At 34.6% G+C, this 16,445-nt stretch overlaps 1 protein-coding gene across 3 annotated transcripts in view; it reads right to left on the reverse strand.

Moving 5' to 3' along the window:
- The window catches only part of KIAA1328 (KIAA1328 ortholog), a 355,769-nt gene that overhangs the window by 235,283 nt on the left and 104,041 nt on the right, over window positions 1–16,445 (reverse strand). The window contains exon 6 of one of the 3 annotated variants that reach the window (XM_037806404.1): window positions 4,468–4,595. The exons of the other annotated variants lie outside the window; for them this stretch is intronic. Within the exon in view, the coding sequence (XP_037662332.1) occupies window positions 4,468–4,595 (128 nt within the window). The remainder of the gene's footprint in view (window positions 1–4,467; window positions 4,596–16,445) is intronic. 3 annotated transcript variants of the gene reach the window in all.

A 16,445-nucleotide genomic window follows, 5' to 3' on the forward strand; every position in this document is an offset into this window, starting at 1 on the left:
TGATTTTTCTATCATTTCAGATCTATCATCTCTGTTCTGCTATTCAGCCCATCTAATGGATTTTTTTCATTTCATTGATTATACCTTTCAAATTCAAAATTTCCACTAGTATTTTTAATTAATTTTTTATCTCTTTATAGAGATTCTCCATTTGATCAAAAATCATTATTGTACTTTTCTCTAATTCTTTAAAATGATTTCCTTTAGTCTTCTGACCACATTTTTACATCTTCTTTGAAGTTATTGTCCGGATCCCTCAGGGCCACCTTTTTAAAAAATGTTTTTGGTGGTTGTTGTTGATAACTGGACATTATTTTTTAAAATAATATATTTAGCACCTTTGGATTCAGATACCCCCTGTCATGGTTCTTGTTGATGTTCCTTTTTGTTTGTTTGTTTAGTGACTTGTCTGGACTAATTCTGTGGAGTTCGTCTCCCCCAAAGTGTGTGGCCACTGATGTTTCTGCTATTTTTATTTATTTTTTTTCAATCTTATTATTTAAAAAAAAAATTTTTTTTTTTTTAATTTTTAAGACTGGCTTCTCAGAAGTCACTCTTGTATCAGTACAGTTTATTGGTTAGCCAATGTCTGGTCAGAAGGGGTGCTCAAACTCTTTGAACTAGTAAGTCTTTTACTTTCTGCTGATAAATCGGTGTGTTGGTTGGAGAATACATTCAAAGTTCAGACAGTTTACATATTTGCCCCAGCTTTTATTTTCTGTCAGACCCTCTCTTTTCTCCTCTCTGTGTACACAAGTTCTCACCTTAATCCAGAGATGTGTGAATAGCTAGGGCACTCCAGACAATAGTGATAGAAACCACCAAGAAACATTAAACACATACTGAGCAAAGAGTCATCTTTGGTATTTTTCAGGTTGCTGACCAGTCCATGACCCAGACCTATATTAAGAAACATGAAACAAGTAATCAAAGCATGTCTGTACCTGGACTTTTACCAGGTCAGGAGAACAGAGATGGCTCATACTGGCCATGGCTAAAAGTGATGATGATTTTACCCATTTTACATAACAGGAAGAAATTCCAAGAAGATTCCAAAGCTACTGCTTTACATCTATTTGTCAATATAATGCAGAGTAAATAAAAATGATAAGATAGGCTTACACACCAACATCTTGAAAGTGGAGTGGGAGCAGCTACTCAAAATGTTGCCTGGGCTTTCTCTTAATATACAAGAGTACTGAGGAAATACTATAACATTTATAAAATGGTACAATCTATAAAAAATAAAAATAGAAGGTATAAACATCATGGTTTGAGATTCAAAGGAAGGAATAACACTTGAATGTGACAAGAAAAGCTATATTCTAAAAAAGTACAGTGGCCAAAACGCTACTGGATCCTCTGAAGTCCAAGACCAAGGTTATACTGTGGGTAAGTACTGTTTCTTGCGATTAGAAAAATGGAATAACAGACACAGATCAATGAAATACCCCAATCTAAACAGAATAAGAGAAGAACCTCTCTAGAATTTATAGTGAACAAAATGTAATGCTGAATGAATTACACAACGAATGTAGAATAGACTCATCTTTGAGGCAAAACAAGAAAGATGGGGAGAGGGGAGAATAAGGGAAAAATCCACCTTCTAAATGGAACAATTTCTTTTCAAGGAAATGGCAGAAGTTGAAAAAGAAAATTATAAGCTAGGGCATTCTTTTGGAGAACAGATTTAATAAAACTATAAGCAAACCCCATAATATGCAATTTGAACCACATAGCAACAAACATAAAGAAGAAACAGAACAAGTCTTTCAAAGTAAATGAATGCTTCAATGAACTATTGCTAGCTCCATCACAAAATCTACGAGTCTTTCAAACAACTCTTATTTTGAGAACAAAATTTTATGTGTTATCTGGCATTGTGGCTATTTATAGGTAAAACAAAAAGAGATTCCCACATATCTAGCATTATTTGCACTCTGATGTTCAAAAACCTGTATGTTAGATTAACAGCCAAGGAGAGTTAGTCACATTTTAGAAACAAGGATATCTAAGCCAAATTTTCAACAGTTTTTAGCCATCTCAGTTTATTCCTTCTTTCTTCAACAAACTACAAGACCAGACTACCTGGGTTCTTATCTTGGCTTTGCCACGTGCTAGCTGTATGACCTTCAGCAAGTCATTCATTCTCTGGGTATCTGGGATTCCTCCTCTATAAATGGGGATAATAACCTACCTTATCACTTTGAGTTACTGTGAGAATTAAATGGTTTAATTTGTGTTCAGAGCTTAGAACAGTGCCTGGCATACATATGTACCATATAAATATTTGTTAAATAAAAATAAATTTAAAATATTAATCTAAGGGATACATGCCTAGGCCCTAGGTATACAAAGACCAATGCAACATGATGCCTGTTTTCAATTAAAGCATGGTGAGGGAAATGGATGAATCAACAATGATTACAAAATAACAAGAAAAGTGCTTTGACAGAGATGGGCACAGTCTATTTACGAGAATATAAAGAGAACAACTAACCACCACAGGGTAAGCAGCAAGGATGGGGAAAAATCAGATTAGTGTCCCCATTCAGGTTTAGAGTCTTCACAATGATGCCCATCTGACAAGAATTAGATTGTCAGCCAAATTTATCCAACTCCCATGAGAAAAAGAGGAGACAGTATATACCCTCACTTAGCTTAAAGAAGTCTCCCACAAAGAACAAACCAGACACCATAGGAAACAAGGTGACGATTTCCACTTTGTATTCAAAAGAAACTTATTTTCTCTTTACAGATTCAAATAGCAGAGGCTACAACAAGTGGTTTTCAATGCTCAGTTTCATTTTCAGTGTATGTAAGACATAATCCAAAACTTGACCACGTACTTTCTGAAAACATGTTTTAAAATTTTCTCATGATGAAGTCAAAATGAAAATGCAAAGTAGTCTTCTTTTTGAGGGTTCTCTCTCTCCATATACTTGGCCCACATTTTCATTGTAATGCTTGTGATATTTTTAGTTTTGGCCCTCAAGATTAAGGTTGAGGGAGGCAGTGTTAACTATGATTGGTCTCTAGGAAAGCTTCAAGAACTCACAAACTTAAACATAAAACACTAACACCTGAGAAAGTTATTTTCTCTCAATTTCAGAAGACAGACGACTTCAGAGCCCCCTAGTGACTATTTTGATTTGTATTCTTAAGGTGTAAGAATATTTTTACTTGCAAAGTGGGTTGTCCATCAGTTGTGTACCCTCTACACACATCTATGTCATGCCAAGGGAGGAAGAGGAAATGCAAAACAAAGGTTAGAAATATGATTCTTACACTACAACTAGCCCACTCAAGAGAGCAACAGCAAGGACTACCTTAAAAAGTATGTGATCAGTTTTCAAAGCGGCAGGGAAAATTCATATTAAAATCATGATTAGTCATCACCTTCCCTATCCCTCATTTTATAACCTGGAACTTTGGAAAACAGAACAAAAGAAAATACTTCAAATTAGAATAGATATAAATCATCCATACTTTGTCAATTTCTTAAAAATTCTGTGACTTCAGAAACTACGATAATTATGTTAAAAGGCTTGGCTATACCATATTAAAGTAAATTTTAAATAATAATAATAATTATTATTATTATTTTACTTTTTCATATGTGTCAGCTTTAGGTTCAAAACTGGACCTCTCAACCTAATACAGTTGTCTTGAAGTTAAACAACAATGGTATTCCGTAGAAGGGTTGCAAAAACCCCTCTAAAGTCTGACCTTTAAGACCTGACACCATTTAAAGGATAGGATAACACTTGAATACATTATCCATGTTTTGACATTTAATGACTTTGACCCCACTGCAGTTACTTCCACATTGTTTTAAAATATAAAGCTTATTTTCATCCATTTGAAAACAAATTCATATGGATATAAAAAAGAGGTCATATACTGGTTGCTAAAGAGCTTGTTTCACATCACAACTGGCAGGGTTCTGAACATTCATTTAATTATATAATCAATTGCATTTGATGAAATGAATATAAATATTTATATAAACACAGATATATATTTATGTGATTAATACATACACATCTACACACATATAAACATGCAAAAATTTCCAATTTTCTCCAATTAAAGCTTTTGTAAGTCACCATTTCACTTTTATTGTTCTAAAAAATGTAAACACAAGTCAGGAAAGGCTTATTAATGTTTTCCATAAGGACACTGAATAACAAACAGCCCACCTGATTTTCTTCATTAAGCAACAGAGCAGTGAGTTTTCTTTACCATTCCTGCTTCAAGTAATCTTTCCTAATCTCTGGGTCCCAGGAACAGGAGAGGAAAAAGAACAGAGGGAGGTAAAAGATACCAACTCATCACAAGCTCTATTTGCATGTTTTAAGATCAACACCATATACTAAGAGACAATTAAAGGAAAAGGCAAATGACTCTTCTGACATCTTGTTGATCCATTAAAGACAAGCAAAGATTAAGAATAAAGATGCTTACCTGTTGCTCCTGCATTCTAGCAGCACCAAGTTCTGAGAGAGACAAGGTGAGTTTCTCCTGCTGTTCTGATAGATATTTCTGATAAAGGCTTAGAAGTTCTTGGCATTCTCTATACTGTAGCTGAAGAGGTGAGATCGCAAATTAAGGGATAAAAACCTAAGAAACGATTCATACTACACCCATCAGTGCTGCTTTTCAGATTCCAATAAACACAATAGAGACAGAAATGCAACCATATTCAGTAAGAAAGCAGATGAGTAAAGTCTTCAGATAAACATAGTACATATATCTCCAAAGAAACAATAACTCACAAAGACAGTAGCAATGGTCATTCCAGTTGCAGAGAATTTAAATAAATAAAAAAGCAAGCATATGCAAAAGAATGAAATTGGCTATCTACCTCACACTATATACAAAACTAACTCAAAATGCACCATAGAACTATATGTAAGAGCTAAAACTATAAAACTTATAGAAGAAAACATCAGCATTTGTAAATCCTTATGACTTCGGATAAGCAATAGTTTCTTTGTATGACATCAAAAGCAAAAGCAATCAAAGAAAAAATAGAAAAATTGGATTTCAAAATTAAAAACTTTGTGTTTTAGAGGACAGTATCAAGAAATTTAAAAGACAATCCACAGAATGGGACAAAATATTTGTGAATCATATCTAACAAGGGACTGGTATCTAGAATATAAAAAAAAACTTCTTAAAACTCAGAAAATAAAAAGATTATTAATCCAAGTTAAAAAATGGGCAAAGGATTTGAATAGATATTTCCCCAAAGAAGATACATGAATTGCCAATAGGCACATGAAAAGTTACTCAACATCATTACTTATTAGGAATATGCAAATCAAAACCACAAGGAGATACCACTTTGCATCCATAGGATGGCTATAATCAAAGACTGACGACAACAACCTCATACATTGCTGATGGGAATACAAAATGATACAGCCACATTGGAAAGCAATTTAGCAGTTCCTTAAAAAGTTAAACATAGCAATTCCATTCCTCGGTGTATACCTAAGAGAACTGAAAACATGTCCACACAAAACCTTGTACATGCATATTCTCATAGAACCATTATTAGTAATAGCAAAAAAGTACAAAACAACCCAAATGTCCATCGACTGATAAATGGATAAACAGAATGTGGTATATATCTATACAATGGAGTATTACTATTCAGTTGTGAAAAGGAATGAAGTACTGATACATGCTACATTGCAGATAAACCAGAAAATATTACACTAAATGAAAGAAGCTAGACACAAAAGGCCACATATTATCTGATGTCATTTAAATAAAATGTCCAGAATAGGCAAATTCATACAGACATAAATAGACTGTGTTTGTCAGGGGTTGGGGGAGTGAAAATGGGGAATGATTGCTCATTTGGGGGGGTTATTGAAAATGTTTTAGAATTAGATAATGGTAATAGTTTCACAGCTTTGTAAATATACTCAAAACCACTGAATTGTATGCTTTAAAAGGGTGAATTTCATCTCAATAAACCTGTTATTTAAAAAAAAAAATGCAGGATGAAGTAATCACACTGTTCAGGTAAGAATACTGCCTAATATACATAGAAAGTTCTAAGTATATTAAACATAAAGGGATTAAAATTAGGTTTTTGTCTTTTTTACAGTTTGATTTTTCATGACAATAATTAAGTCAGAATTTAATTAATAAAATCATCACCAGGCAATTTTCTGCCCACATACCTTCCACATTTTTGCAGTTTGGTATGGATGAAAAATGTGGCAACCTAACCTGGGATACCCTCTCCCACACCTCCTCCAAACTTGAAAAGTGCTCAAGATGAAGGTACTAACTTGGAAAGGTCACCTAACCACCTGGGTTCAAATGTCTAGGAAACAGATATTTCCATCCAAGAGAGAGTTCTGTTCCTTACTTCTCAATGTGGTAATTTCCTCCCCAGGCCTTTTGGCCTTTATAGATAATTTCTGAATCCTTACTCCTCCTTATACTTATGTACATTGTAGGTATAAGAACTACTGTTCAATGAGATTATTCTATCCAAATACTTTTAAAACAGGTCATCATGATTAGTATGGGAATAATATCTCTTAAATGTCAAAAATGGTGACTGGTTTCCTTATTTCTTGACATTTTCCTAATCATTCCTTCTGGGCAGATTCTTGTTCTAATAACTCTTGCCAATCATGATGGTACAAACAGCTGATGGCTTCATTATTCTCATTATTAACTTTTAACAACAAGGAGCCAGAGATGACTTATATAAGAGGAGATGGTCCTCAGTAAAAGGAAAGGTTACTAAGCTAAGAGAATACATTAATTAGAAGAGCTTGCTGTAGACTTGGCATCTTAAAAATGAAAAGCAGTAACAATATAATGATATAAACACTGGTCTAAATAATCTAATAGGTTTGCAAAGTTTTCCATGTCAGACCAGCCTGGTTTACATTTCTAAGATTTTTGCCAGCAAGCTCCAAAAGACATAAATGATTTGAGATGGTCCCAGTCCAGCTATGATGTATATAAAGACAATTTTTTATTCTAGCTATTACCATAGGAAGTAATGTTTAGAGTAGGTTAACATATTAGCATAGACACAGCATATGAATTTTATTCTCAAAAAATCCAGCACAATTATACAATCTAAGAGTTAAAATGTAGCATTTGAAGACAAATTACAGGCAAGTTTATTTAAATATGCTATGTGGAAGAATATAATGCAGCCCTATCTTTATTGTTTTTTTAATATCATTCTTAAGTCACCAGATTTTGAAATGTCCACCCCTTTTCCTTCCTGCCTAGTACAATGAGACTTCACCCTCCATCTGGAGAGAGAAATTTATGTTAGGAAAATCTGGGTAACATTCTTCACTGTTGAAATGCTCTCTTCGCTGATTTAGGATACAATGAAAGAAAAGATATATTTAACTGAATATGGCCATCTGACAGAAAATAACAATAGACGTAGAAAATCAAACCTAAAGAAAAATGTGCACCAAGCCATGACATGAATCTAACACACTAACCACAATGTAAGCACTGAGAGAAACAGCAGTCATCACTACTTCTTCAAAAAAGGTCTTGATAGGGTAATATAAAATGTAAGTTAGTATTAAGAAAGATTGTACCAACATATCAACATCTAACTAAATATCTGATTAGTTAGCTGAAATAGTTGCTGGAAATGGTCACTTTGCAAGGCTACTGCTTAAAGCCTTAACTTCAATAGGTATTATAGAGATAATTAAGTATCAAAGCAGAATGAATGAATGGGGAGATGAGTGAAAGAATAAAAATGTTTGAGAGAAAAGTCAGAAGTGAAGGGAGGTAGGGACAGAGACAGGATATACAAGTAGGCTGCCAAAGTAGAAAGAAATTAAATGTCTTACGTTGGGAGAATTCTTTCAATGTAGTAGAGACCACCTCTTCCACCTCATCCTACCATCACCTGATATGTGTAATACTTGGACCTGGTACTCAGTATTCCACATCTAATAGAGACCCAGATGAAAGGAGTCCTCCTCAGTGAGAGGATAAAAGGGAGAGTCACCAGATCTAAAAAAAAGAAAAATCTCCTTTTTGGAAACCAGAACTCCTTGGAAAAATTGGCTGAATCCCATCCTGGGGTAGGAAAAGTACAAAGGGAACCAGAAACATCTTATGCTTTAAGGCAAAAAAGTGCTCAAAGTCAAATTGATTGGGGCTTGTCAAAAAGAACAGCAGCCAGTAAAAAGGGGGCTCTCAGCCAAATCTGGGGCCACTGGAACATCCAAAAGAATAATGACAAAGATTAATGGCAAACTGAATAAATAAAAATTCACCAGATCACAGTGACACTTCAGAAAAAAAAAGGGAGAAAACGGGGAACAGGGAGAAAGGGAAGTCTTTCTTTTAAGGGGAATATAGCTAATCACTTAGAAAGAATGATAAAATTTACAATCCCCAATGTAATAACTACTTCAGACAAAGATTACTGATGGCTACTAAAACCATTAGGTAAAAGGTTACTGAATAAGATATTTATAAGGCATCAAGATTATTTACTTAAAGAAAAGAAGAAAATGTACTTTTACAATGGCAAGATCTGATGGTCACCACCAAAATGAAGTTACTTAATTTAGGATCACTAATAGCAGAGAACATTGAAATTACGCACTTCCTAATGTATGAAGTAGACAACGTTGCCTATGAAATACTCTTGCCATGTATGTTTAACCTGAATCTAATCACACCTATAGACCTAATTCCCACTTGGCAGGAATTAGAAGGGATAAAGGAACAAGTTAAATTATACCACAAGGAAACAATCAGACAAACCCAGATATGGCAGATTTTGCAAAGCACTTGGACTGAATTCGTCAAATGGTCACTGTCATGGGGCAAAAAGTTGGGGGTGGTAGACCCATTCTAGATTAAAGAAAAAGACTCAACCAAATGCAATTCATGAACCATGACTGGATCCTAGTTCAGGCATAGAAATAGTTACACAAGGAATTACTGTTAATTTTCTTAGGTGTCGTATTATTCTTAGTATTGTAAGGTGGTTTATAAAGGGGAATGTTCTTAAGCTTAGATGATTTTTAAGTATTTAGGTGTGACATATGTGCCTACCACTTTCAAATGGTTCAGAAAAAAATCTTTATACATTTTATATAGTTAAATAAATTTATATAAAAATATAGAGGGGGAAAGCAAATATAGCGAAATGTTAACAACTGTAAAATCTAGGTGGAGGGTAGATGGTGGTCCATTGAACCGCTGTGTCAACTTTTCTATAGATTTGAAATTTGTTATAATAAAAAATAGTGTTTTTTTTTGTTTTTTTTTTTCTGAAAAAGAACTTTTCTTTCTACTATTACTCAGTCTCTTCTTGTCTTCTTACTTCTACCACAAGTTTTCATGGGAAGAGCAGAAATCTAAGTATCAGGTCAGACTCCTAAGAGGTCTCTACAACTCTAAGTGTCCATGGTCACTGAGTCAAGGGACAAGTTGTCAAGTGATGCAATGTTACTATAACTTGATGATATACTAATTGGAACCTGTCCTTTGAGCTAATCAGAGGCATATTCAAGGGAGCAAAAAAGGGTCATGCAAAAGGTTTATTATACATAGAAGTAAAAATAATAATAAAAAGGATACTATGAACAACTATATGCCAAAAAATTAGACAACCTAGATGTAATGGACAAATTCTTAGAAACACACAAACTACCAACATAGACTCAAGAAGAAACAGATCTCAACAGACCAGTAACAAGCAAAGAGACTGAACAGTAATCAAAAACCTTCCAACAAAGAAAGGCCAGGACCAGACGGCTTCACTGGTGAATTTTATCAAACATTACAAGAGGAATAAACACAAATACTGCTCAAACTTGCCCAAAAACTTGAAAAGAGAACACTTCTCAACTCATTCTGAGACCAGCATCACCCTAATACCAAACCCAGATAAAGATACTACAAGAAAAGAAAATCACAGACCAATATCCCTTACAAATATAGAGGCAAAAATCCTCAGCAAAATACTAGAAACCAAACCAACATATTAAAAAAAACTATACACCATGATCAAGTGGGATTTATCCCAGGCAAACAAGGATGGGCCAACTAAAAAAATCAATTAATATACCACATTAATAAAACAAAGCGAGGGGGGGGGGGCATTTGATCATCTCAATGGATGCAGAAAAGGAATTTGACAAAATCCAGCACCCCTTCAGGATAAAAACACTTATGAAACTAGGAAATAGAAGGAAACTTCCTCAAAATGACAAAGAACACATATGAAAAACCCACTGCTAACATCATACTCAATGGTGAAAGACTGAAAGAAAGCTTTCTCTCTGAGATCTGGAAAAAGACAAGAATGCCCATTATCACCACTGTTACTCAACATTGTACTGGAACTTCTAGACAGAGCAATTAGGCAAGACAAAGAAATGGAGGGCATCCAAATAGGAAAGGAACAAGTAAAACTTCCTCTATTTGCAGACAATATGATCCTATATATAGTAAATCCTGAAAACTATAAGGAAACTACTAGAGCTAACAAATGATTTCAGCAATACGGCAGGGTACAAGATCAACACACAAAAATCAGTGGAATTTCTATACACTACTGAACAATGTGAAGGAGAAACAAAGAAAAAACATCCATTTACAATAGCAACTAAAAGAATCAAATATCTAGGAATAGATTTAATCAAGGATATAAAAGAACTTTAGATGGACAACTACAAAAACATTGCCTACAGAAATAAAAAAGGACCTAAATAAATGGAAGGACATTCCATGCTTATGGATTGGAAGATAAATATTGTCAACATGTCAGTTCTACCCAAAGCAATTTACAGATCGAATGCAATCCCAATCAAAATTCCTACCAACCTTTTTTGCAGAAATGAAAAAGTCAATCATCAAATTTACATTGAAAAGTAAGAAGCCGTAAATAGCTATAACCATCTTAAAAAAGAAGAATGAAGTTGGAAGACTCACACTTTCCAATTTTAAAACTTATTACAAAGCTACAGTGGTCAAAATAGTATGGTACTGGTACAAAGACAGATTTATAGACAAATGGAATCAAACTGAGAGTTGAGAAATAGACCCTCACATCTATGGCCAACTGATTTTTGACAAGGATGCTAAATCCACTCAATGGGGAAAGAATAGTCTCTTCAACAAACGATGCTAGGAACAATGGATATCCATATGCAAAAGAATGAAGATGGACCTCTACTTCTCACTATATACAAAAATTAATGCGAAATGGATTAAAATCCTAAATATAACACCAGGACTATAAAACTCCTAGAAGCTAATGTAGGGAAACATCTTGAGGGCCTCACGTTAGGCAATGGTTTCTTATACCTTATATCCAAAGCATGAGCACAAAAGAAAAAATAGATAAATGGGACTTCATCAAAATTAAAATTTTCTCTGTATCAAGGGACTTCATCAATAAAGTAAAAAGACAACCTACAGAATGGGATAAAATATTTAGAAACCACAATCTGATAAGAATTTAATGTCCAGAATATATAAAGAAACTCTACAACTCAATAGCAAAAAGATAAACACATTGATTTTAAAATGGCCAAAAGATTGGAATAGACATTTCTCCAAAGAAGATATATAAATAAGCAAAAAGCACATGAAAAGAAGTCCAATATCATTAGCCGTTAAGGAAATGAAAATCAAAACAATGAGAAACCATTTTATACCCAGTAGAATGGCTACTACTAAACAACAACAACAACAAAAAATAAGTGTTAAGGAGGTTGTGGAGAAATAGGAACACTCATTCATTGTTGCTAGGAATGTAAAATGGTACATCAAACGGTTTGGTGGTTCCTCAGAAAGTTAAATATGGAATTACCATATGACCTGGCAATCCCACTTCTAGGTTTATACCCACAGGAATCGAAAGCAGGGCCTCAAACAGATATTTGTGCACCGATGTTCATGGCATCATTATTCACAATTGCCAAATGATGAAAGCAACCCAAGTGTCCATCAACAGATGAATGGATAAACAAAATGTGGTATATACACAAAATGGAATATTATTTAGCCATGAACAGGAATAAAGTTCTGATACATGCAACAACATGGATGAACCCTGAAGACATCATGTTGTGTGAAATAAGCCAGGACAAATATTGTTTAATCTCACTGATATGAATTAATTAGTATAAGCAAATTCATGGAGTCAGAAAATAGAGTACAGGTTACCAGGAGCTGGGGTGGGGATTTGAAATGGGGAGTTAATTCTTAGTTGGTGCAGATTTTCTGTTTGGGTGACGGAAAAGTTTTGGTAACATATAGTCATAATGGTAACACAACTATGTGAATACAATTAACACCACACAAACAGTGAAGACTAAAATTAACTATGGACTATGGTTAATAGTACAATTATAATGATATTCTCTCATCAGTTGTAACAAAGATACCATATGAATGTAAAATGTTAAATATTGGGGTAGGTATATGGGAACCCTGTATTTTATTCATGATTTTTGCCGTAAACCTACCACTTCTTAATAAAAGAAAGAAAAGAAAAAAAAAAATGGGGAAATTAGTGGAGGGTTCCTTCCCATTTCATAGAGAGCAGTGAAAGGCAATGAAGAGCCAGGATCCAGCTGAAAGGAAGAAAGGAGAATGTGCAGGGACAGGCAGCCAACCAGCCAGGGAAACCGAGGCATAACACAAGGTAGATGTAGCCTCATCCCCAGGCTCTAGAAGCAAGCAGGGACATGGCTCCAGGGACTCAGAAGGGATGGACCTAGGGGGAAGCATGATCTGAGGCCTTCTGGTCAGGAGCCAGATACTGTGAGCCAAGGATCTCAGGGCACTGGATTCCTGATCTAGAGTAGGTTACAGTTTGTACAGGGGGTCAGGCCCAGAATAAGCTCTTGGAGGACCTCAAGAGCTCCTGGAAATCACAATATATTAATCTTGGTATCTCTCTGGCACTTAATAAATGTTACAGGAATGAATATAGGAGTAAAAGCAAAGGAGCTCTTAATTTCATGTTAGCTTTGGGTTTAGAACTGAAACAAACCACAGATTATGTAGACTTTTAAACTAGATGAAAGGATACCTAAAAATACTGAATCATTACAAATTTTAAATTATTCTGACTTCATATTTTCCCATCTTGAAACAAATGTGGTTTATGACAATGTAATATTTCTTCCATGGAAACATATCTAATTACAGCGTTTAACTAGCTTTTTTTAAGAGTTTTCTAAGACATTACAGAGCCTATCTTGATACTGGTTTCTTGCAGAGTTGCCAAACAAATTGGGGCAGAACAGACTTGGGACTGAGAGGCTTTAGATTCTATCCCTTGCTCAGATCATTAGATCCAGTGGTTTTTTAGAAGAGCACCAACACAATAGAGACCAAAGATTTATTTCTCCAACCTTAAATGTAAGGGCACTTATTTAAAAGTTCATATGCAGATATCCTACAAAACAGGTTAGCAATGCACCAGAATGATCAGAAGTTTTATTTCCTCTTCATAATTTGCTTTTCACATAATACTCTAAGGGAATATATATTTTCAAGCATTCACTGGATGTTAATGACAAGGTTGCAGATACATTCCACTGAAAGTCACATACTTTCTCTTGCTTGAAACCTGTTTAAAAACTTACCTTTTGTTTCAGCTAGATCCAAAGGAGAAAAATTTTCCCCATTTGGATAGGCTGCTTTAAACAGCTCAGCCTTCTTTTGGGTTATAAAAACTAGATTAGAATAGGAGAAAAAGCTTTTGTTCTTACCATCCCCCATCCCCCCCCCCACCGGCCACCTTCACCTTCACAAGTTACTTTACAAGGTGAACTTCAAAACAATCACCAGCACTTAAAAATTCCCATTTTCAAAAAGGGTAAATTCCTGGCAATATATACCACTGAAAATAGTCTGAACATTAAGCTCTCTAGACCCCGAAAGGTCGACAAGTGAAGCTGTGTGCATAATGCTTTGTAAAGCAGAGCTAAACATACCGAGTTGGGGCCTACTTACTCCAGCCAAGAGAAGAACAGGCTAAAAGCTCCCTGAAGAGAAGTCACCTCATTCTTTGCTCCCTACATTCAAGCAGAAGAGGTTTGTTCTTGCCTTTAAAATAAATAAAATCCTCTACAAGCTATTCATTTCAATATATAACATTATATCCCTCTCTTCATACTCCTATATTTATCTACTTGAACAATTTATGCTGCTTTAGGTAAGCCCATTCATATATGAGTAAAAATGTAACCTCAGTTTAAGAGGTTCCTTAAACTTCTCTTTTCCAAACTCAGTAATCTGGTTACATTATGCTTTCCTCATATATTTTAACTTCCAGTTCTGTCATTTTTGTCCTTGTCGTCTCTTCATTCTTTAGATTCTTCACTTACAGTTCTCTTGTAAGATTCAGGTATCATCCACTATTACCACATAACACCATACTAGAGTATCTGAGGATGACCCAGTATAACCTCAATTTGAGGGCAGGACTGGGACACTTCTAAGTGCTTTAAATGTATTGCTTTATTTAATTCTCATTAAAAAGGAGGAAAAAGATAAGATACTATTGTTATTCTCATTTTAAAGATAATAAATTTGCAACACAGAATGGTTAACAACTTACCCAAGGTTACCCTGCCACTAAGCTGGGATTTGAAGTAGAGTCCTAGAACTACTTGACAGTGTTCCTTAATATGTAATATGCATAGAAATCACCCCTGGATCTTACTAGAAAAGAGATTCCTGATTCAGTAGGTTTGAGGTGGGGCTGAAGACTTTGCATTTCTAATGAGCTTTGGAGTGATGCTGATGTTACTGGTGCTTGGACCATAGTGTACATATCATCATTTTTTCATATCAGTGTAAGGAGGCCCACCATCCTCCTTTGTATTGAAGTGTAACACGTTATTGGACTCCTTTGCTTCCTCCCTTTAAAACATGGAGTATGGTTTTCTTCTGCCTCTTTTGGTCAACTGTTTTTCTTTTAAAAAGAAGCACATAGAAAATGAAATATAAGATGAGAAAAAACCCATCTTCTTCTTTCAAAGTTAGCAATACTCTAGAAATTAAGAGCAGTATAATTTCTATTGTGGTTGACTACTGAAGTAATACCAATTGGTAAATATTACCTGTAGGACTTGAAAAGTAATAGAGGAGCAAGAGTCAACGAGAAAAGTAATCTATCAGATTTTCTATCTTCTACTTTCAGATTAAAGACTGCCAGACCATTTGTTGTGGCCTTGGGGAACAGCACTTTCATCAGAGTTGCATATACTTTTTAATGCAGTATGAAAGCATGAACCAGTAATAATAATTCTAAGTGAAAATCAAACATATTTCACAGAAAAGCACTCATAGGTAGAGTGAAAAGGAGGGTTCTTCTTGAATGGAATAACATCTAATACTTTAAGGTTAAATCGGAAAAAGTAGTAGGGATATCTCATTTTTTGCATCTTTAAAATGACTGAAGCTACTGCTCACAAGTGTAAATTATTGCTCAGACAAAAATTAAGTAACTTCTATCTGGAAATTTATTGTCTGAATTCAGCAAATGCTGCAAAGACTGAAGGTAATAAAGCATTTTATGAACAATTTCACTTCACTGGTTCCTAATATAATTTAGCTTATGTGGATGGTTTAGCAGAGTGATAATAAAGAAACTGGTAAAGAACCAGATCTTTTGCCTGACCCTCCAGTCAAGGAACATTATAGAAGAATACATAAAACATTTGGGAGAGAAAAATTTTACAGTATCATTAAAATCAAGGAGCTAAGTTTTGTCTTAATATTTTAAAACTATTTACTACTAAATAAAATAAGAGGCAACATTTAAAAGAACAACATTTGAGGCCTAGGTCTTCCCCATAAATGCTTAATAATAGAGAATAGGACCTATTATAAAATTCAAAAGTAATTCAAAAGTAACAGAATAGTTAATGCCAATGATTTTTGTCCTATATTTTTCTTCTACTGTTTCAAATACTTTAAGCAATTCTAGGAGGAGGCAGAAAACTACCATATTTAGTGTCTGTCTAGTGGTGACTTTTCTTGAAAAGCAAGTCTCAGCTAAGTCAATTCATCTGTTTCTGCATTAGGAGGAAGGAAAATGTTCTCATTTGGACTAAGGTAAATACACCAAGATGTGTTAGAAAATTAAGACAATATTAGTAGCCAGAAAAAAAAATTAAATAAAAGTAAAATAAGTACCATGGAAGTTCAATTCCAGACAAGATGGAGTAAACACACTTCTCTCTATTCCTCCCATTAAATATAGCTAAAAAACCTTTTCCATCATGTATAAAGCAAATATAAGACTTTGAAAGGTGAAGAAAAGAAAGAAGACTGGCTAAGGACCTAGAACCCATAGAACAACACAGTGGTAAGTTGCCTAGTTTTGTTTTTGCCTCACATACCCCATGCTGGGTGGTGGAGAAGCTGGCAACCAGGAAATG

This window comes from Choloepus didactylus, chromosome 16 (assembly GCF_015220235.1).
Source record: "Choloepus didactylus isolate mChoDid1 chromosome 16, mChoDid1.pri, whole genome shotgun sequence".
NCBI classification, from domain to species: domain Eukaryota; kingdom Metazoa; phylum Chordata; class Mammalia; order Pilosa; family Megalonychidae; genus Choloepus; species Choloepus didactylus.